The sequence below is a fragment of the Sturnira hondurensis genome, unplaced genomic scaffold, assembly GCF_014824575.4.
Source record: "Sturnira hondurensis isolate 20B ecotype Veracruz unplaced genomic scaffold, ASM1482457v3 Scaffold0011253, whole genome shotgun sequence".
NCBI lineage: Eukaryota > Metazoa > Chordata > Mammalia > Chiroptera > Phyllostomidae > Sturnira > Sturnira hondurensis.
Window position 1 is genome coordinate 1,962,178 of NW_028083884.1, and position 23,246 is coordinate 1,985,423.

Below are 23,246 nucleotides of genomic sequence, written 5' to 3' on the forward strand. Positions count from 1 at the left end.
TTTATTTTTATTCCTGTTGGAAAAATATATCCATGGCATTATACATTCTGACTGGTCATAACTAATAGATAAGTTACTGACTGTTGTAGCTCAATCTTATATCTGAAATCTGGTCATCTTATTGAACTTGTATTTCACCTAACAGTTTTCATCTAATTTTGCTTTAAATGATCACATTCCTAGAAGAGTGCATGAATATATGAGAAAAGTGGGCAGAAAAAAAGATACTGAAAGATACATATCAAATTGTTTTCTCTAGGAGGCAGAACAACATGGGTAGTAATGAAAAATGCTTTCGGGAGTAAAAGACAGAAAACTATACTTGAACAATAATTAAATTTAAAAAAGAATTAAAAAAAAGAAAAATGCTTTTTATTTCTTACTCTAGATACTTCTTAAATCATCCTACTTGACAGTAGACTAATTTCTTATGTAAAAATGGTCTAAAATAGCTGACAATATTTCTGAAAAAATATCAAGAATACTCTTAGCTTATATGTGCTCTTTAACTTCATGACAAATGCCATGTTGCTTGATTATGAATAGTACACTGTTATTTTCATGAAATTTAAAGAAACAGATACACAATCATTTCTAAATATGAAGAAATATTTACTACTACAGATCAAACCCACCTGTTTTTTGTAAATTTTCAGTTGTTCTTCGAAGTGGGCACAGAAATAGGGAACAGTTTCCTTTTCACCTACAAAGAAATGATACAAAATCTATTTTTCCTTCACATGTTTAAGACAAAAATTAATGTCTATTCCATCTTTACTTTTGCTTTTAAATAATTTATTGACAGCCCAAATGTAACTAAGATTTCTGAAACCGTATTTTAAAATAAAATACTAAGCCAAAGATTTCTGATTTGTTTTTTCCAATTAAACTAAATAAAAACATAAAGCATAAATTGTGAAATTATATTATTTGCATAGCCAGCTTACTTGTCAGAAAAAGTTTCATGTGGTTTACAATAAAAAAATAAAAATGTATCTAAATCAAGGATATTAAGACTGAAGTTTTACCAAATTCTCAGGAATATAAATTAAGTTTTGAGAGAAAAATATTATGTAAATAATTTAAAATTTAACCTCATTCAGTAATATAATTAGATAGTCATGACTTAGCTATTCTGGTACTAAAGTTAAAATACTGAAAGAAATTAAGTACTCAGTAATTAAAACAACAATAACAAACATTTCACAGTGAGACATTTGAATAAAAGGTATCTTATCTTATAAATGCCATGTTATTTTCTTTCCACTTCTATAAATAGTGGTTTCCTTTGCTCTTTTCTAAAATTAAATATCCAATATAGTATTCTTCCAAGAAACAATAATTTAAAATTTGAAATAAGCTGTTTTGCTCTATTGTTGGGGAATTTTTAATTGTTAAATTACTTAAATTGTCAACAACCATTATTATAGTGTTTACATCACTTTCTACTAAATTTCGCTGTATGAGTTATTGTTTTGAATGAAGCATCTGGCAATGCAAATCCAAATCTGTAAAGTATCTAATGCTTTTAAAAATATTCCGTCTGAAACCATCATTTGCAAACTGAATAATCGACATGCTCACTCTTGTCCAGCCGAGGTCTCGGATTATATCGATACCCAACCTGGCTCCAAAAGACAGGCACAGAGCCTCGTGTCTGAATAAATGACAAGGTATGATTATGAACATGAATTAGCTGTTCAGTCTCCACGTAATTTGCAACATTTCCATTTTTATCCACTCCTCTTCGTTTATAGCGCATTCCTAAAAAAAAATTAGAACAGAAAACAGCAACTTTTTTTAAAAATGTAGTCTGACTAGATTATGCTTCTTACCCAAGTCTCTCTCTCTCAGGATAGCCATGGGGATCTAAGGCGCAACTGTCAGGCAGAATTGTATCGATTTACCCCAAACCACAACTGTATGCATCATTGTTCTTTTACAGCTGAAGCTAAGGTAGCTACTGTGCACCGCAAGATAAGGATTTTCCCAAAGGTGCTAGCACTCAGGAAGGATTTATTACTGTGATACAGCCCCTCAGTGGGAACAATGATATTTTAGAACATCCCAAGTGACTTTCTTCTTTCTAAATATATCTCCTTTCTTTCTCCTTTTGCTAACTCTCCCCATTCACCTTTCTCCAGTAATTTGCCCCCAATCACATCAGAGTCATGGAGCACTTTGAAACCAAGTGTATTTCCAAACCCATACTGTCATCAGCATTTCAGCACCCCCACAGATTTTCCATTCTTACCTGGATTTGCGCACTATTACAACCCTGCACTCACCTGCTCTGTGCCGACTGCGACGGGAAATCAGAGCCACTAGAAATCGTGGGTGAACGTCATCTATACAGGTGGACTCCTGAGGTGGGGTCTCTGGGCTGCTCTTCTCATCATCAGATGATTCATTATAATTAACCACAAGCTCTTCAATCTGCACAAAACCTTGGATAATGGGGATAATCCAGAAGTCCACATCTTGTGTCTGGAAACAATAGGAGCACTATGTTGTTTCTATGCTATACAGCACTGCTACTTTCTTAAACCCAAACAGTAGCCAGAACATATTTATCAGTTTATTAGAAGCAGAAACCTTCCATTCTTTAATCACATTCTCTGCTCACTGGAGAACACAAAGGAATGGAGGGAAGAAATGGAATGGGGTAGAGCTGAGAGCCTTTCCTTTTTTTAAAATAAGGATCATTGGAGAAGGAGCCGCCTGAGAGGGACCAGAGCATAGGAGCCAGACAGCCAGAGTACAAATTCAAGTTCAATCGCTTACTAACTCAACCAGGTGAATCACTGCACCTCATCAATGCATGGACGTTTCACTTTGAAAAACCAGAAAAACTACTACCCCACAATGTGGTTATCGTGAAGATTAAATGAGTAAAAAGTAAAGTGTTTAGCATAGCGACTGCTTATAGTAAACATTTAACAAATGTAGAGATTACGATTATACCTGTTGGAATAGAAAAACTAAACTTAAAGATTGATTTTTCAATTTCCAATTGTATTGTGCCTTTAATAAAATACAACCAGCTCTGGCCACTTTATTATTATAAAAACACAGAAGTCTACTCTATTTTCCTTTACAGAAAAAAAACTTCCTTTGCCAAGCAAACAGCAGTAAATAAATGCCCCAAATTCCTTTCCATAAATACCTTATTTTAAAATGCCATTTAACATAATTAGGACAGTATTAATTAAAGTTAGAGATCCCCTCTTCTTTGTCATTCAGACTAGAACACTCATATTTCTTAACTGACTGTACACCAGGACAATAAAGAACAAAAAGCTCTTTGTTCTTAGTCCCTCTTTCTCTCCTACCTCCACGGTGCTATCTAGCCTTAATCTTAGCAGCAACTTCCAATCCACCTCTTCCTCCGTGACCACACCTCCAGGTCCCAGCTCACAGCTGTTTCACAGAGCCTGCAGACAGAATCTTACAGAGGTGGTGGAAAATAATGAGGGGTCTACCTACATTAATTGTTCTTATCACCATTCCCATTATTCATATTTTTTTCTTCTAGCAATAAATGCAAAACTCTTGACAGGAACAGAAAAATACATGTTGCCAAATGCCACCTTTATTGCAAGTCATCAGTTTTAATGGTAATGTAAAAAACTCTGCAAAATATGGAACTCAGTATGTCAGCAAACGGGACAAATATGCATCACAGACACCCTTCTTGCTCATCCCGTCACAAAGTTTTGGTGGTCACAGTTTCAGCATCCAGAAGAGAGCCAAGAACATTTTCAGGCCTCATTCTCAACAGAGGTGTGATAGGCATCTAGTGGCAGGTGCCACTGGATGATCAAAATCATTTATACTAACCCCCATCAAGGGAAACAAATGGAAGGAAAAAAGTTTGAAATTTTTGAAAGGTTAAGAAAAAGACAGTTTATGACCCAAAGCAATTATTTGCCCACTTTGTGTCCAAACAATAACTGGCACTTAGCAGGCCTTCCACCAACACTTGTTGATTGATTGAATAAATGGGTTAACTGTCCTTGGACAGCCGTATTCTCCAATCCGTCTGACAGATTAAAGGGAGAAAGTAATCACAAATCAGAAGGGATCTCACGCAATAGCCTCATTATGTTCCCTGTCTTTCCTGATTCAAATACTGGCAGTACTGAAATGTCCTTGGAGATCCGTCTACTGCAATTCCCAGATGAGGAAACAGTAAAGCTAAATGACTTGGTATTATTCAAGGACAACTGGGCTTCAACGTTTCCAATGGGTAAACAAAATACCTCTTTTACAGGAATCCTGAGGCCATTAGTTCCCCGGCCTTAAATTACTACTATCCTGTGGGAATGTGCTAAAAAGACAGGCCTGTGGCTATGCAGTGAAATTGTGAACTGCCTTAAAACTAGCGAACAGACCAAAACATGGCTCAAGAACAGCTCAAAGCCCCAGAGTCAATAATTCTAAGCGACTGAGAAATAGCCAACCTTTCAGATGCACAGTTCAAAACACTGGTGATCAGGATGCTCACAGAATTGGTTGATTTTAGTCACAAATTAGAGGAACATATGAAGGCTAAACTAATTGAAATGAAGGAAAATGCACAGGAAACAAATAGTGATGGAAAGAAAACTGGGACTCAAATCAAAGGACTGGACCAGAAAGAAGGAAAAAATGACCAAACAGAAAAGAATGAAGAAACAGGAATTCAAAAAATGAGGAGAGGCTTAGGAACCTCCGGGACATCTTTAAACAGTCCAACATCCAAATTATAGGGGTACCAGAAGGGGAAGAGGAACAGCCACGAGTGGAAAACTTATTTGAACAAATAATAAAGAAGAACTTCCCCAATCTGGCAAAGGAAATAGACTTCCAGGAAATCCAGGAAGCTCAGAGAGTCCCAAAGAAGTTGGACCCAAGAAGGAACACACCAAGGCACATCAGAATTACATTAGCCAAGATTAAAATGAAGGAGAGAATCCTAGAAGCAGCAAGACATAAGGGGAGAGTCATCTACAAAGGAGTTCCCATCAGACTGTCAGCAGATTTCTCAAGAGACCTTACAGGCAAAAAGGGGCTGGAAAGAAGTATTCCAAGTCATGAAATCCAAAGACCTACATCCAAGATTGCTCTATCCGGCAAAGCTTTCCTTTAGAATGAAAGGACAGATAAAGTGCTTCTCAGATAAGGTCAAATTCATCATCACCAAGCCCTTATTATATGAAATGTTAAAGGGACTTATATAAGAAAAAGAAGATAAAAATATAAACAGTGAAAGGACAGTAAACTCACAGTTATTAACAACTACTCCTAAAACAAAAGCAAACTAAGAGGACAGCTAGATCAGGAGTGGAACCATAGAAATGGAGATCACATGGAGGGTTAGCAACGGGGGAGTGGGAGGAGGAAAAGGGGGGAAAAGGTACAGAGAATAAGTAGCATAGACGGTAGGTAGAAAATAGACAGGGGGCAGGGCAGGAATAGTATGGGAAATACAGAATCTAAAGAACTTGTGACACATGGACATTAAAGGGGGGAATGATGGGGGAGGGGTGTGCAGGGTGGAGGGGAGTGAAGGGGGGGAATAGGACAACTGTAATGGCATAATCCATAAAATATAATAAAAAAATTTTTTAAAAGGGGGGAACTACCAAAATGCCTTAGTTTTTCCTAGCTAAACGATTCCCATTCTATGGGGAAAAACATCACAGTGAGATTTTAAATTTATTCTAATACGATTTTAAAATATTTGCTTAACTATAACAGTCTTGGAATATTTTAGAAACAACTACTCACACCAATCTCAGTAAGATCTTGTATCATGTATTTATTCCAAAAAAATCGGTCATCGACCTGGAAAAGGTAGAGAGTAAACAGTTCAGAAACCTATTGTTTCGGTTTTCCTGTAAAGCCAATGAGTCCATAAATTGCTCTGAACCGTGACAGGTACCTTCTGCCAGAGGGGCCGGGAGTCCCTGCCCCCAGTGCTTTGCCTCTGCACTGAATTGGTCAAGTCGTAGGTCAAGCTATAATAAAAGGATTCCGAGTCCATGAACATCTTCAGCAATTCCTCAAGTAATCTTCTTTCCAACTTCTCCTTTTCTTTACTTTCTTTAACCTGTAAAAAGCGAATCTACTATCACTGCAGGAATTAAATGGAAAGCGTATGTGGATAACACACACCTTCCTAAGGACGTGCAGAGACAGTGTTGGAATATGACAGGTGGTTTGAAACTAAGTTTACTGGCAAGAAAATGACCCCTCAATTTAAAACTAATCAAAAATTAATTCCAAGCTCATATCCATTAAACTCTTACTTTCTTTTTATTAGGAGCAGACACATTGGATTTAATATGCGTAAAGGTCTTCAGCAGAAACTTTGAGTCATCAGGAGATGGCATAATCTTCTCCGGTTTGTTAAGTCCAAAATGATGCTTCTTACAGAGCTAGACAATTGGGGAGAGAGAAAGACTTCGTTATTATTAATATCTGCTTGTTAAATGTTCAAGAATGTGCAGAAGTGGATGCTACTGCTCATGCATTGTGGTTAAAAGTAAACCCTGAGAGTTATAAAAATGACCAAGTAAGTAGACAACTGACATCAGGAATCACAGCTGTGCTTTCAGTGATTAGAAAACTAGAGCAGAGGATAAGCAAAGAAAACAGGACGGGATATACTCAGGATTTAGGGTGGAAAATTCAGGTTAGGATCAGAATTAGTTAATATGACTGAAGAATAAAATGCTCCAGTTGAGGTTAACTAATTCTTTAAAAATTGGTATCTAAAATTTAATATATTGCAAATTACACATTTTTCTGTGCATCGGAGGCATTATTTGACCGCTATCTGTGCTAAATATTCATTCATGCTAGTTAATGGAGTGTTCTGGTCTAGAAGGTGTCAATAATTTGCTCAACAGAGAATCCTCAAAGCTGGACATTTCAACCACTTCCTGTCCTCCTACCCTCACACACTAACACAATAAACAAAGAACACACCCTTTGGGTCCCAAGGTTACATGTGAAGAAGCAGTAAACAGAGACAGCAGGAAACGTGCAGGCCCACGGGCACAGGCGAAGAAGAGGATGGGGCACGTGAAGAACAGAGAAGGGCACAGAGGTTCTGAAGACAGCTACCTGGCCAACATCAGGTGCTTTACATAGCATTTCACGTGGCTCAACATCCAAAGCAAATATTCAGAAAGGTACACAGGAATTCTGTTAACTAGATGCAGGCAATTTCACGTTTTTTACATCCTAGTTTTATTCCTATACCAAGTAGTAGTCTCCTCTCATGAGCTTACTTACAAAATAACTAATGCTTACTTACAAAATAACTGTCACTAGACACAAAGGATGAAAAGCATAATGAGAAAAGCTAGTTCAAGCTTTGATCATAATTTTTTAAAGAGAGGGAACAGCCCTGTTGTATCAAATTAGGATATCAGTAATTTTATTCATCAATTATACATCAATAAAGCTGGAAGAAAAGCCGGAAGTGGAGACTGATAACTGGACCACATTTTCAGTGTTAGTGTGTGAGGGTCAGAGGACAGGAAGTGGTTGAAATGTCCAGCTTTGAGGCTTCTCTGTTGAGCAAATTACTGACACCTTCTAGACCAGAACACTCCATTAACTAGCATGAATCAACTGGACCAACTGGAATCATACGAATTTTATGCCTTTTCAAAAATTAAAGCTATCAAAAACTCTGTCCACATGGGTTTCCAGACATGATTACAACTTCACACTGCTCCTGCCTACCACTAAAGACAAGGGGACTGTTCTAGCTGGTGTGGTTCAGTGGGGTGCGCACCCAAAGGTCACCACCGGTTTGGTTAGATTCCCAGTCAGAGCAGGTGTCTGGGTTGTGGGTGGGGCCCCCAGCTGGGGGGTGTGTGAGAGGCAACCGATTGCTGTTTCTCTCACATAGATGTTTTTCTCCCTCTCTCCCTCCCTTCCCCTCTCTCTAGAAATACAATTAAAAAGACAAGGGAACTACAGATGGTGCTGAAAAGATTCATAGTCCTGCTGCCAACACCAAGCTAACTTAACTTGCCTCCCAATGAGCAAAACTAACAAGATCTTAAGTTGATGAGGAAGGAAAAGAACTCAGTGGATGGACACCACTTCAGCAATTCTCTCTTCTTGCCTATTTTCTGCTGGGTTATTCCCATCAACTGCAAACATACTGACATCTCTCCCCTCTACCACCTTCACTTGGAGTCTCTTCCTCTGACAGCCAGTGTCCTGATTCTTTGTGCCCCTCACTGCCTCCAGCTCCTCTTGTCCCACTCTCTTCCCACAGCCCACCCGGGTTGACTTTGGCCCCACACCTCTCCACCTGAACTGCTTTGTTCAGTGAGACCAATGACCTCCACCTGCCTAAACCCTAAAGTGGATTCTTGGTCCTTATCTTAACCTCTCAATAACTTTGATAGTTCATCGCTGCCTCACTCTTTGATACACTGTCTTCACTTGCCCTCTGCTGGTCACTTTCTTTATCTGTTTTTACTGGTTCCTTTTCAATGTCTCAGCAACCCAAGGCTCAGGTGTTAACCCCCCTTTCTAATCTGCATTACCTCTCTCAGTGATTTCATCCAGTCTCATGGATTCAAACGCCACCTGTATTTCAACCCCTCCCTCCCAAATGTGTATTTCCAGCCCCACTCTCTCCAAAAATCCGAAGCTTACAAATCCCAACATTTCTACTTGGATTTCCACCAGACATCTCAAACTCAGCATGTCCCGAACTAGACCCTCATCTTCCCCCCACGGCCTTCACCTCCTACTTGTCTCCTCCCCTTGCTTATTTACTCCACTCCATCCGCAATGGCCTCCCAGCTGGTTCTCCATGTGTTGGGGAATGCTTCCACCTCTGGAACTTTGTTCTAACTGTTCTCTCTGCCCAGATATCTTACCACAATCTCCAGCCCCCGGAACCCCCCCACCCCCCACAATCCTTACTTAACTGTGCTTAACTTTTATTTACCAAACCACGTATTACCTTCCAACACACAACATTACATAATTATTATACTGACGTTCCTTGTCTGATCCCCCACTATAACATAAGCTCCACAACTGCAGCAATCTTAGTTCTGTTGACTCACATCTCTAGTGTCTTAACAGCATCGGGTATAAGAGGTTGCACTAAGTATTTGTTAAATGAATGAATGGGCTTTGATGCTAAAAACTTAAGTGGTAACCTCCAGATTCACACATGGGATATACACCGGTAAGCAGTCCCAGGAAAATCATCACACCCCTTCTTGTGTGAACATACCACACATGCACCCACCCTCCTTAGTGTGGAGTCAGTGGGGCAGCACAGAGGCAATTTTTAAAAGATGCTCTCCCCATGAGTCCCCTACTGCTGCAGCTCTGCTTGTGGTGCAGAGCAACTGTCAGTTAGCAATTTTTAATAGAATGTCAATAACTACCTAATTATATTAATAACACTTCCTTTAAAAAAATCTGAAAACATGTTCCAAACCTAGGTACAGATTACTGCAGTCTTAATATTCAAAACAGGGCATTATATATTCGTGACACACAGTCACCCTTAAGAGCATCCAAGCCAGCAAAATCTCCCCCTAGAAATACCAACAATGATTCTGAAGATCTCGCTATTCTACAACAATCTTGTAGCAGCACACCCAGCCCACACCCACATGTTCCTCACTCAGAGAAGGCTGGGAGTTGTTTTCTTCTTCAAAGCCAGTTTCCTGCTGTTTGCCCCCTGGGATCAGGACCTCACCCTGTCATTCACCCCCTCTTCTCTTCAAGTTTACCAGAATCTTTTTAAAATCCACTCCTCAACTGTGGAATCGCCTGGGTGAATCTGCAGGGTGCAAACAGGGCCAGTCCCTGGAACTGTGAGGACCGTAGTCTTACTGGGGCAGGTCAGAGGGAAGGCCAAGGACACTGCTCAGGCAGAGTAAAACAAGGCATCCTCAGTCTGAAAGGCTAAACCCCTTCTCTGTCTAAGAACAACCCCTCCCTGCCGTCTCTGCCTCTGGTCCCCATGCCACCAATCTCTCTGGGTTCTTCCCACATCTGACTGTTGCTTTTCAGTCTCCTTGGCTGGCATCTCTTTTCGTCGCTAGAGAGGACGATGGCTCCCAATGTTCCATCTTTAGCTCTCTTCCTGTTCAAGCTCTGTCTACAAGATTTCATCTACTCTCCCCATTTTAATTACCTGCATGTTGAAGTTCAGGTGTCTGACTCCAATATTTTGCTCTGCACTCAAGACCCAAACACGCAACACTGACATACCAGTCCCTCGAATTCAGCATCTCCAACTGGCCAACATTTGTTTCTCAGATCTCCTTGCTTCTCTGGTCTCACCCATCTCAGACAACGACTATACCACCCATGGGATCACTTAAGCAAAAAGCTACCAGTCATCTTCCATTACTCTCCTTCCTAAAGTCTCTCCTATCAAACCCAGCCATGGAATCCTGATTGCTACTGCATTAATCCAGATCCTTGCCCACACCAGTGTTTCTCAAAGGAAGTGCTACTGGCTTCACTGATAGAATTCTTGGGCACAACTACCCCACTAGGGTGGACGACCTAACAGTCTCCGTTCACGCGCTGGGGAGCCCCACTCCAGCACCAGGCTTCAAGCACTTAGCACGGCTTCAGGCCTCCATCCCACATGCTGCCCTTTTACTCCCTTTTACTGGGCAGGGGCCAAACCTCTCCCTGCCACTGCCTGCTCCTGGATCCAGAGCCCAGAAGGCCTACAGCCTCAGTTCAAACTGCTGTTCTGTTTACGGTCCATAAAGATACTACTCTCCAGGCCCAGCAATGTCTCCTTGTCTTTCTTTTTCTTTTCTTTTTTTATCTACCCTCTTCCTGAGATTGGAACAAGTTGATACATGCCCAATGCCAAGTTCTTTCCTTATCAACAACTCCAAAAATCAAAAAAATTCTCAAATCTGTAAGTTTATTTTTTAAGTTTGCTACAACTCATTTACAATATGCCAAATGTACCCTAAACTGATAGGAGGCTACTGATGTCATCATTTACCTCCTTTAGTAGAAATATTCATATGATTGTTTAAGAAGTATTAATGTGTTATATTGTAGAGTAACACCCCAGACTCACAGGGCATATATGAAATACATGGAATAAACTTCTCAATAGCCCCACCAAAAACTTAAATTCTAAAACAAATACAGCCCCAAAGGTTCCAGATAAGTATTGTGGCCTGCATAGCAAAGCACAAACTCACTTCACCATCTACTCCAGAAATCCATCTCTACCTTTTAAAAGTGATTTTTCTAAAGAGAAATTTAAAATTACTTTGAACATAAACCTTTTCAGTGAATATTTTAGAATCTTCCATACCGATACCTCTAGAAAAAAAAAGTGTAGACAGCTATCTTTTTTTAAAAGGTTAAATTAAGTCCCACCACAAACTATGCACAGAGAAAATGACTTCTTGGGATCTTCTGCAGTCATAAAACTCTTTTGTTCAGACAGGGTTCTTGGGATCACAACACGGCGTGCTGACGGTGGGATCACTTTCCCTTTTCCAGAGGTCCAGCCAACTCTGTGCAGCGTGTGCTTAGGCCCTTATCACAACACTGATGCACAGGATCCCCAAAGAAAACCACCACTGTGAGCCCCTCGGTGCTCCCCTAGTTCTTCTATTATTCCTGCAACTTACATTTCACAACCAACATTAAGAGCTGATGTGGCTGCTGCTGTTTAAGGAAATAAAAATAAATGATTTCACTTTGAAAGCTGGTATCTATCTCTGTCCATCTGGAGCTAAAACTTTAAACAGACATCTAATGGGAAACTAAATATGGAAAATGATGCAGTTATCTATTAAGGCAATGAGATACAGCAAATACGATATGTAGACACGAAACACAAGCCTATAAAACTTTAAAGGATTTTTCTTCCCAAAAGAAAGAACGTCTAGGTTCTCATTTATTTGAACCTTACGGATTCTTCATATCCTGTATAGATCTTTTTTTTAATGGCACTCTGCTTTGAAAAAGGGTGGCCGTTCCTCAAAAGGTTAAACATAGAGTTACCATACGATCCAGCAATTCCATCCCTAGGTATATATACCCAAGAGAAGAGAAGAGAAATGCCCACCCAAAATCTGTACCCTGATGTCCACAGCAGCGCCCCACGCCGCCGTCACCACCTCACCCAAAGCAGTTCTGCCTTCTTGCACCTCACATCCTGGATTTCATAGATTTTGAAACAAAAGTCGCACTACTAAAATGAAGTCTGAAAATCACAGGATTGTTTTAAAGATATTATACATCTCTGAAATTGTATGATTCTGGTCTCTTAACCCAAATCTTCACTATCACTATTACATTTATATCAAGTTTCCATAAAACTCCCTGAGACGGTTCCTCACCTCTAGCTCCAGATCCTGAGGCTCCATTTCCGAAAGTGAGAGCACAGCAATTTTGGTGACTTTACAGACTTCATGGTCTCCTGGAAGTCTGCCGACCAGTGCTTTCTGCCGAATTAAAATGAGCCACCATGGAAGATCTGAAAGAGAAGGTTACACTAATGTCTAGTATCTATGAAGTGCTACTGTCCTGGGAAGTTGAAGGTGAATAATCCAACAACAACAAAATATGTGCAGTAGATACAACCCTTTAAAGTACAGCACACAACAAAATATAAAAGGCCCTTAAACGTGTGAAAAGATGTTCGGTCTCACTCATAATCAGAGTGATCCTGATCTCACCCATCAGACTGGGGTAAATAAAAAGTATGACGGCACATCTGCTGGCAAAGCTGTGGGCCAACAGTCACTCCCACAAAGAGCTGGTGGGACTACACAGATACAACTTCTCTGGAGGGGAGTTTGGTGATACCCAACAATAAAACACTGCACTTACCTTGTAACCTAGCAAATCCCACTCTTGAGAATTTACCCCGAAAATACACAAGAGCACAGAAGTATATACACTTAAGCCTATTCATTGCAGCAGTTTGTAATTGTAAAATACTAGAAACAACTCAAATGCCCAGACAGAGAACACAGGTTGAATCAACTAAGGTACATTCACTCAACAGAGAACTAGGCAGCTGTGAAAAAGAATCTAAAGCATTCTATGACTGGTAAGGAGTGATTCTTGGATATATCATAAAATCAAAGTACAAAAGACTATCTAAAGTATGCTACCCTTTATATAAGGAAGAATATAATAGAAATATTCACATATCTGCTCATTTGGACAAAAAACAAGAGGCAAGGTAAGTCAGAAATTAATGAGATTGGTCACCTACAGGGTTTAGGCATAAATGGAATGGGAGAAGGGGAACGTGGGAATAACAAAAGGGAACAGGAAACAACAGCCCCCTGAGTATACCTCTTTGTTAGAACCATGGTGATTTTTCACATGTCCTCAAAACTAAATAGCTCAAACACACCCGAATGTGGGGGAAACCCAAAACTAAATGCAAATAGTAAACCAACCTAGCTACAAATGGAAAATGTAACCATACTATAGGAGATAGGGAGGAAAAAACTAATCTAAATAACTTTGGAAAAGAGCATTTTGTAAGTATAAAGACAAAAACAATTGAACACTGCATTCTTGTTCGTGAATTTGTTTTTCCCAAGGGTATGGATTAGCAGTTCCAAAACTACTTTATATGTATACTAGGACTGAGCAAATTAGTAAATACATTGAGGAAAGGAGGGATGAAGGAAAGAAGATGCTAAAACAAATGAAATATTTAAATTCTAAAAATTGATTTTAGAGAGAGAGGAAGGGGTGGGGAGGGGAGAGAGGGAGGGAGGGGGGGGAGGAAGAAAGGGAGGGAAGGGGAGAGGGAAAGAGAAACATCAACTTGTTCCCCTTATTTATGCATTCACTGGTTGATTCTTTTATGTGCCCTCACTGGGGATCAAACTCACAACCTTGGAGTGTTACTGCAGGTAGCAGCTAGAAATGAGCAGCCAGAGGGAAAATAAAGGAGGGCCCCTGACATTACAATCTAACAAAGAACTTAAAACAGGAGGCTGGAAACACAAGGAAGTCATGTCTCAGCAATAAACTCAGCAGTCCTGAGCCCGGTCAGATAAAAGTGCCAGGTGGTCAGAACATCACCGCAGGGAGGGTGCAGGAAGAGAGGAGTCCTTGAGACTCTGTGCTGGGAAAGGAAGCCTCCGTGGCCATTTCACTAAGACAAAGAGCCTTCAACTGAGAAAGAAAGCCTTTGCAGCTGTACATTATTCCCAAGATTTAGAAGCGGGACAAGAGGAACCTAAAAATTGACTGAAGTATATGACCCCTGAACCCCAATAGTCTGGTGTACTTAAGTTAGCTAAGTATCCACTTGTAGTCTTGGCTCAAGTGTATAGAACAAATTTACTAACAACTTTATTTCCTCTACACGTGGGGCATTCAGACTAGTCAGGTGCCGGCCTGCAGCTTTGTGGTTGTCTTTCATAGATAAACTCGCTATCTCATTTCCACTATATATGTCTCTTGCTTGAATTTGTGTCATGCAATCGAGACAAGAACCAAGGAACAAGCTAGGCGGCAGGGGGGCCCTGACTCGGTTCTCTCCCGGGGGAACACAAGTATCAGGATGATGCTCCAACCAAATGAGTTACCCGGCCAGGGCAAGAAATCTTTAATAAATATAAGAGAGAAAGAAGAAAACACCCAGAGGCCCAATAGTCATCTTTCCAATGCAAGCTATTACTTCTCACAAACAATTTTTAATTAAATGAGAAGTAGCTATGAAAGACCACACACAAAAATAATTTTTCAGTTTAAGGTTATATATTTTAGAAACTATTATACTACCTAATTAACACCAAAAATAAAAATACTTAAAATAGTGTTTCAATAGCCCTGGCTGGTGTAGCTCAGTGGATTGAGCATGAGCCTGTGAACCAGATGATCACGGTTCGATTCCCAGTCAGGGCACATGCCTGGGTTGCAGTCCAGTTCCCAGCAGGGGACACACCAGAGGCAACTATACATTGATGTTTCTCTCCCTCTCTCCTTCCCTTCCCCTCTAAAGATAAATAAATTAAATTAAAAAAATAGTGTTTTAGTAATTTCTTACTGTAGAAAAATAACAAAGTATTTCAATTTCCCCTACTTTTTCTTCCAAACATCAATCAACTCTCATTTTAGGAATAGTGTTTTGAAGATGAGCCTTAGGCATTTCATAAAATGCAAGAGTTTGGAAGTGTTTCATAATTCTTTATAAAGTAGGATGGAAATCTATTCCAAAGTTTCAAGGCTTCTACAGACCATTTCATTATTCATTATCATTAAACATTAACCAAGGCCCTACCATGTACTGGGAAGGCATGAATCAAGGTTACCAAGCACCTAATGCACAATAAACCTAACACATGACAAATAAAGCGCATAAAACATAATATGCTGTTGAACGTCAATACATTTCATTGAAAAAAAAGAAGTCCTTACCCCAGGTCTCTTCACCTCACAGGAGTGATTTCTACCTGACACTGAACAATTTAGGGTGCTGCCCGCTGACCAGACAAGCCAACATCAAGAAGCCCTCTTCCAAGTTAAGCCTTCCTGCTGCGGTTTATTACTTTGGATTTATTTTATATTAACATCACGAATTGTAATCTTAATAAATTAGAGCTATGACAAACATAATGTGCATAATCAAATGTAATAAATGTCTCTCCAATAAACCATCTAGTGATATAATACCAAAACATAAAACTATTAACTTTCAAATGGAAGTTTTACCCCACATATAAACTTACTTGGGAAACCAAAAGGCATCCCTTCCCCACAAAACACTGGTATTGCCAATACTGAAATTCAATTGCTCTTTTGGACACTTTCCAGTTTCTCTGTATCTCTTTATGAATGTTCATGTTATGACCAAAGGTAAAAATAAAAAGAGAAAGTGGGTCTGCTAATGACTCTCACATATTTACCTCTTTTAGCTTGCTCAACACCGCAGACTATATTCCTGATGACGAAGCACCCCCCTCACCTCTGCTAGGTCCCCTTCTCCCAGAGCCAGGAGTTGGTGAAGCACAGAGCACCTGCTGTTTTAACACTCAAAGCCGACAGTGAATGGAGGGGCCAGCACAGAATTTACAATTACATCCACCTGCCAATAAATACTGAACTAGGTGGATACTATACACTCCAAAGTCATTTATGACATAATATTCAAATGTAAATATTTAAATTCTTGAAGGGCTTCTGCAGATTGATTATGCCTCAATGAGCCACAGAAGCACCTGCACTTGCACCAGATATGTCAGGGCACGGAGATGTGTTGGTAAAGAAAAAAGAATTAGGCCCTGGCTGGTGTGGCTCAGTGGACTGGGCGCAGCTGTGAACCAAAGAATCACCGATTGGATTTCCAGTTAGGGTGCATGCCTGGGTTGCAGACCAGGTCCCCAGTGGGGGCCATGTGAGAGGCAACCACACACTTGATGTTTCTCTCCCTCTTTCTCCCTCCCTTCCCCTCTCTCTAAAAATAAAGAAATAAAACCTTTAAAAAAAGAAAACAGAATTAGGAAAGAGAATTATATTCTGTTCACTTTTCCTTTCTTCTGTGTCAAGCTGACAGTAAAAATACTTATGTTTCTAAGAGAATCTAAGATGTGGGATATCTCAAGATAAATTATGTTCCAATTTGAAGGATCGTGTTTTTCATCCTTACAAATCTTTAGCAGAAATTTAAATTCAGTCAATGCGTGCATAAAACCAACTTCACTGCTATCTGTTGCATAAACTATTAGCTGGCCCCTTGGTACTTCTAAATGAGCATAAGTCTGTAACATAGGTTTATGCAAACTTATGCATGAATCTAAATTTCTACTAAAGCCCTGGCTGGTGTAGCTCAGTGGATTGAGCCTGGGCCTGCGAACCAGAAGATTGCGGTTCGATTCCCAGTCAGGGCACATGCCTGGGTTGCAAGCCAGTTCCCAGCAGGGGACACACGACAGGCAACCATACATTGATATTCTCTCCCTCCCTTCCCCTCTAAAGATAAAGAAATAAAATCTTAAATAAATAAATAAATAAATAAACAAATTTCTACTAAAGATATGAATTCATGGTAATGTTTCATATAATTTTTGTTTTACATTCAAAACCATTTCTATTTTTTTAAACTATATTAAGGGAAATGTGGGGTTTTTCCCCCTAATGGAAAGACAGTACTATCCATCTCAGACTATATTCAGGGAACATTGACTTAATTATACATCAATTAAGTGGAATTATAAGCACTACTACAACACAACCACTCCAGCACTGTTATTTTCACTGTCAGGTACATGGGACCTAAAAGTACATCATATTGGGCATCTAATGCTCTCAGTGACTCAAGAGCTAATTATTAATTGTTTATCTTCCACACAGAGTAGCTACTCAACATTTCTTGACTGGTTGCTCTGCAGCTTACGAAAGTTTCCTAAGTCTGGGCGGACAGCAAATGGACAATGACTCATAGGAGCGCATCAAGGACCAGAAGCACTTTTAATAGGCTCCATCCGAAATAATCAAATAGTGATGGCAGGAGCATAATCAGCCAAGCCTATGACGCTTAGGATGAATTTAAATCCCTAACAATCAACTGCCATAAAATTAAATAATCTTATACTCTATAAAAAGATAAAGTCTTTTATACCAATAATAGTCTTAGAAAACTAGAAAAGTCTAACTTTTAAAGTATCATTGGGCAAAATGAACTTTTTAATAAAAGTACATTTTCTAGATAACTATAGCTTATCCTCTTAGAGTGCTAAGATGTTTTCTTATATGTTTATTGAAAATAATGCATTACATACCTCTCTACCTAATGAGTATAATTAAGTATACTAAGTATATTTGGGATTTTCATTCATAATGCAGGTTTATAGTCATGAAGGTAAGTCACTGTTTTGAAAGGTGACACGCTACGTTTCAAGGCCGGAGGCAACTGGCCCCTCCTATGAGGATCCAAGCCCACAAGCTGTAACAAACACGATCACTGAGTCGATTAAATGAATCAACCTTCATTTGCTCCTCTGAATGGCTGATACTGGCCACCTCTAAGTAAGTGTGAACTTACCATATTTACCAAGAATTTCCTTTCTTAAATACAATTAGACCTGATAATAACTTAATTGTAACCACATCAAAATGTTCAGTAAGATTAAATGTCTAAAAATACATAAAGGAGGAAATAAATACAGAAAGCACCTTTACAGGTGGTCCATACATATACTCTTACCATAACAACTCCTTTTGCCGAAGCCGAAAACTTCTACTACCACCGCCATAGGAATCAGAGGAAAACAACTGGAGTCTAAGAACAAATGGGTTTACAACTAGAAAATGGAATCCTAGTGCAAGAGCAGAAAAGTCAAGCTCAAGCTGGCTTGTCTCGCAAGTGTCTCTCTGCCTGAAAATATAAAATCTGCCAGTCACAGATAGGCTCAGAAATAAGAAGCGTGCTTGTCTGATGACACTTAGGAGAGCCCAGAGTTGCGGGTCACATCCAGGTACCTCGTTCAAGCACTGCTCTACCAAGGCGGTGGGGCCATCTGTACCGCGGAGCCTGGGTTAGGGACAAGAGAATGACAGGAGTATCTGAAGCATAAACTGACAGAACAGGCTGAGGGAGCAGAGAGACGGTGGAGGCCATTTAGCACATAGGCACTGAGGACAGTAAGCGGAAGGGGAGCAAAAAAGAGCAAGGAGAAGATGCCAAAGAAAGGACCCTCTCACACCACTTTCCTGCCCAAGACCATGAATAGAATAGGTCCACTAAACTACAATTCAATGATCATTTAAGGGTTAGTTAGGTACCTAGTCACCAACCAAAGTCTTACCTCCAAAACGAATATGAATGACAAAATGAATATGAAGTGACCATAACTGAATTACATTTTTTGTTTTATCTTTTTCCTTTGTTTCTTTTTTTAAATTATATTTTAAGTCATTCCTACTTTGGTAGATGTGCTATGTCACAAATAATGCTGTTTCTTTAGAATACTTCCCTCAAAGTAACTTTAGTACATTAAAAAAAAATCACCAATCAGTTACAAAAAGATAGATATATGTAATTATTTTTAAGTAAGATAAAATAAAAAATAATGACAACAAGCTACAATAAAGGCTATTTTCTGACTTAAATGTTTTTAGTAGATTCATATACCATATGTCATAATGACTTCATATACCATAAAATGTACCCATTGGAAGTACATATGAAACAATTCAGTAGATTTAGAACTGTGTAGCCACCATCACAGTCCTTACAAGTTTTTAAGTTTTTAATAATGTGAGTTGTCAATAAACAATAAAACAATCTATCGCTCTCATAAAGCAATTGTATGCAGACAATGAAACTCATATTTAAATAGAAGCAATATGTAAACTGTAATTGAACAACGATAAAAAAAAGGATGCCCTAGGTAAAGGCATGACCCACGGACCACAGCTCCAGTAGAGACTGAAAGCTCTGTGTGGGCCATGCCAGGCTCCCCTTCCCGTTTCTCCAGAGCCCTTGAGGAGTGGGGTTTTCTAATGGCTTTTTAGGAAAGCATAAAGCAATGTTAGTGACACTACATTCATTCATCACTGAAATATATACAATATTTCATGTCCTCAGTGTCAGCAAGAAAGTCACTACAGACAGCAGCAGACTAAAATTACACACTTAATACTCTCTGCATAATACATTTCACTATTTTAATGATTGAGACATCTTCACCACTTCAAAAGTGGAGAAACAGCAGATGGCGAGTACTATTTTAATGAATGAGAGCTACTTGAGGGAACTGTGTCTGTGGCTGTTCAATACTACATGTAGTGATTCCCTTAACTTCTAAATCAAGAGCCTCTATTGCCAAATCAATCAAGATTCCTGACAATTTTCTCTTCAAACTATTTCTGAACATACCACAGAATATATACTTTTGCTTTTTATATTCAGATATTTCTGACCCCAACAGAGCTTATCCTTATCTCAATCTTCACAAGGGATTTCAATTTAAAGAGCTCTGGAGACCCACGGAAAGCCTCCAGCTTAAAGCAACCTTTCGTGGAGAGCTGTGAGAAGATACAGCTGCCTCCCCGACATTACACGGGAAACGGAGCAAACGCATCCGTGAGGGGGGCCTTCTGCACGGCCACTTACTCTGCCCAGCCCCACATCTCCTCTCACGCCCTGCCCCTCACCCCGGCTACGGCCAGATGACCTTACTTTCGGGCCTCAGCTTCCAGACGTCACCGCCTCGGGGATGCCTTCCACGCAGGCCCGGCCCCCTCCGGCAGGCCCCTCTGGCACGTGCCTCACAACCACCCACACTTTTCCTCCGCAGCCTGAGCGTAATGATAACACTGTGTAGTTGGGTAATTAATGGTCATCCCTTGGATTCAAGTCTGTGCTTCTGGAAGCTCTGAGTTTTGTTCACCCTGTAGCCCCCAGCACTGATGCAGGCCTTGGTTCACAGGAGGCACTCCAAAAATAACTTGTTAAATAAACATTTGCTGCATATTTTTGAATGGCCTCTGTACAGGGAGATAGCAGTGTGCAAAACAAACACAAACAAAAAAGAAAATTGTGATAAGAATTTGACTATCATTCTCACTTCCTCTGGACACCACAGGAATAAAAAAATATTGAGTTTTCATCCAGCTCTACTTTCCTCTCATCTAGTTAGCACATTACATGTCCCTTCCACTTTCTTCATCCCTTACATTAATAAATCCTAACTGATCAAATGACTGTCAGACACATTGTCAGAGATAGCCTACGTTAAACGTGGACTGTAAGTCCGCCCACCTGCAGATGTCTGAGGAAGGGGCCTTCCACACCGAAGCCAGGCTTGCAGTTTTAAACAGGCATTTTCTAGGCACCAGGGTTAACAGAACCATTGTTTTGACAGAGCTTGCAGAGAACAAGGGCAATTCTCAGCAAAGAATGCCACACCGAAGAATACTTGAAATTCCTTCACCAAACATTTTTGAAAAAGGGCATGTGGATTATGAAATATGACCTTCACAAATGCTACTAACATTTTACTACCAAAAACATTAATTTGTATAAATACCATGTAGTCTTTTAGTGACATTAAAATCACTATAGTTTCAGCAAATATTAACATTAATGGAAAAAAGTGCAATTTAAAATTTCTTCAAAACTGTACAGCTAGAACTCAAGTTGTTCTCTAATAGACTATCTGACACCTCCAAGTTACTCTTAAAACTAAGGGAAAAAATGTTAGCCCACATCCATTGAGTGCTTACTATTATCAGGAACCATGTGAAGCACTTTATGTGAGTTTTATTACAATAACTGTATCAAGGAGGTGTTACCATCTTTGTCTTAGAGTCAGCAACAGAGGCTTAGATGGAGTAACCTGACCCAAGGCAACCGTACCCCCTCTTCTTCCCTCCAGGCGCAAACCTTTCTCTCTCTCTCCCCTAAGCTCCAAGAGCCTGGCTTTTGCTTCTGTAACTTATTTCCTGAGCCCATGCAACCCAGCTGGCTCACTTTTTCTACCTCTCTGACTTTCTAAGTAAAATTTTGCTTGTATTTGAAGAAAGGGAAAAGAAAGGTCTTTCAAGAGGTAACTAAGTTTAAATGAGATCATTAGGGTGAACCCTAATCCAATATGACTGGTGTCCTTTAAGAGGAAACCTGGACACAGCCACAGAGAGAGAGAAGATAATGGAATGTGAAGAACAGGGAGAAGATGGCCATCTACAAGCCCAGGAGAGGCCCCAGACCCTAAGGACAACTCGATCTCAGACTTTGAACCCCCAGAATCGTGAGAAAATAAATTTCTGTTGTCCAAGCCACCTAGCCCGCAGAAGTTCGCTGTGGCGGTCTGCACACACTAACAGTTCCCAAGTCACACCCGCTTGCATTCCCAGAGCTCAGAGTTCGGTGACAGTCACGAACAGCAGCAGGGCTCACCCACGCCGTTTTAAGACTGTCAATGACATCTGTTCAAATAAATTTATGTTCCCATCTCATCAGGCAAGAAAAATCATGCATTAATATGTAGAAAGTAAGTAGGAGGGTGAAAAAGTTTGGGTACATATGTTTATGCCCCTCAGCCTCCCCTCAGAAGGTAATATGCTCCCATGGGAAAGTATGCCTGTAGTGACTCCCTTGGTTCCAGTGCAAACCAGGGGCACACCACCCACGGCCCAGGCTGATGGTGTGGCCACAGCAAGAAACTTACTGGGGTGCTGGGGAGGGAGGAGGCATCCCAGGGGAGAGAATGAAGAAAGAAGGCAAGAAGAATAAGATGAATGCTCAAAAAGCGAGGAGTCGGGGGTGGAATGACACACACAGGGTGGGGCTGCAATTCTCTCCGTGGGTGAAGAGCAGCAGGGGCCCAGCAAAGTTTTCCTGTGTTTCTTCTCCACTCCCTTTGTTAACAGCCAAACCTTAAAGTGATGTGACAAGGGGGGAAAAGGGCAGAGATTAGGAAAGTGAAAAGCTGAAACACTTTCCAGTCCACTCTATCCCCTACCTCTCCCTCTCCCAAAATATCCTATACCACAAATACCCCACTGCCTATCAACCGCTTGTTTTTTGTCCAAGGTAAGCAGTGCAAGAAGGGGAAGTACATGTAAGTGGGGCTGACCACAGGAGGTGATCACAACTCACCACCTCCTAATGACCACACTTTCATAGCACCACAGACTCATCAGCCAGTAACACATCTGTACACTGCTTGTAGGAGACAGTTCTGGGGTTGTCTGCCAAGTCCAGATCCTACTGCTCTAACCGTCCCTCCTGCCTAGGAGAGCTCTTCTCGAAAACATCCGAACTTTGTGACCAGGGAAGGCCCTTGGCCCACAAGGAGTCTCTGTCCTTGGGGCCTGAACTAGACTCCCACTCAATCCTTGATAGCTAATCAGTCTCCAATGACTATAGGATGTTGGTTGGTTTAAGGGCTACAGTTGGTTTGAGTACCATATAAGGGCAAAAATTCTGTCCTACATACACAGAAACAGAAAGCCAAAAGGAGAGAGGAAGAAAGGAAAGGTACAGGGAGAAGTGGTGGTCAGAAACCACCGGCATCCAGAAAAAGTAACCTCGGATCCTGTACAATGTCCACTTCTTGGTTTTGGTTCCTTAGGTTCCTTATAAAATTTGGTTGTTTTTTATTGTGTTTTTTATTTTGTTTAGTTTTGTTTCGCATTAGCTGACAGATTTGTATTTGCAACCAAAAGAGTCTTGATAAAATAGTGATTTATAATTGATTAAATACTTTCAAATATACTGTATCATTGGAGACTGACAA

General features: G+C 40.2%; 1 protein-coding gene across 1 annotated transcript in view; it reads right to left on the reverse strand.

The window, feature by feature from the left end:
• Positions 1–23,246, reverse strand: part of INPP5F (inositol polyphosphate-5-phosphatase F) — a 69,130-nt gene that overhangs the window by 25,794 nt on the left and 20,090 nt on the right. Inside the window, exons 3-9 of the mRNA XM_037059635.1 lie at positions 12,372–12,508; positions 6,294–6,422; positions 5,927–6,094; positions 5,773–5,829; positions 2,289–2,487; positions 1,585–1,764; positions 636–703 (exon numbers count right to left, since the gene is read on the reverse strand). Of these exons, the coding sequence (XP_036915530.1) occupies positions 636–703; positions 1,585–1,764; positions 2,289–2,487; positions 5,773–5,829; positions 5,927–6,094; positions 6,294–6,422; positions 12,372–12,508 (938 nt within the window). The remainder of the gene's footprint in view (positions 1–635; positions 704–1,584; positions 1,765–2,288; positions 2,488–5,772; positions 5,830–5,926; positions 6,095–6,293; positions 6,423–12,371; positions 12,509–23,246) is intronic.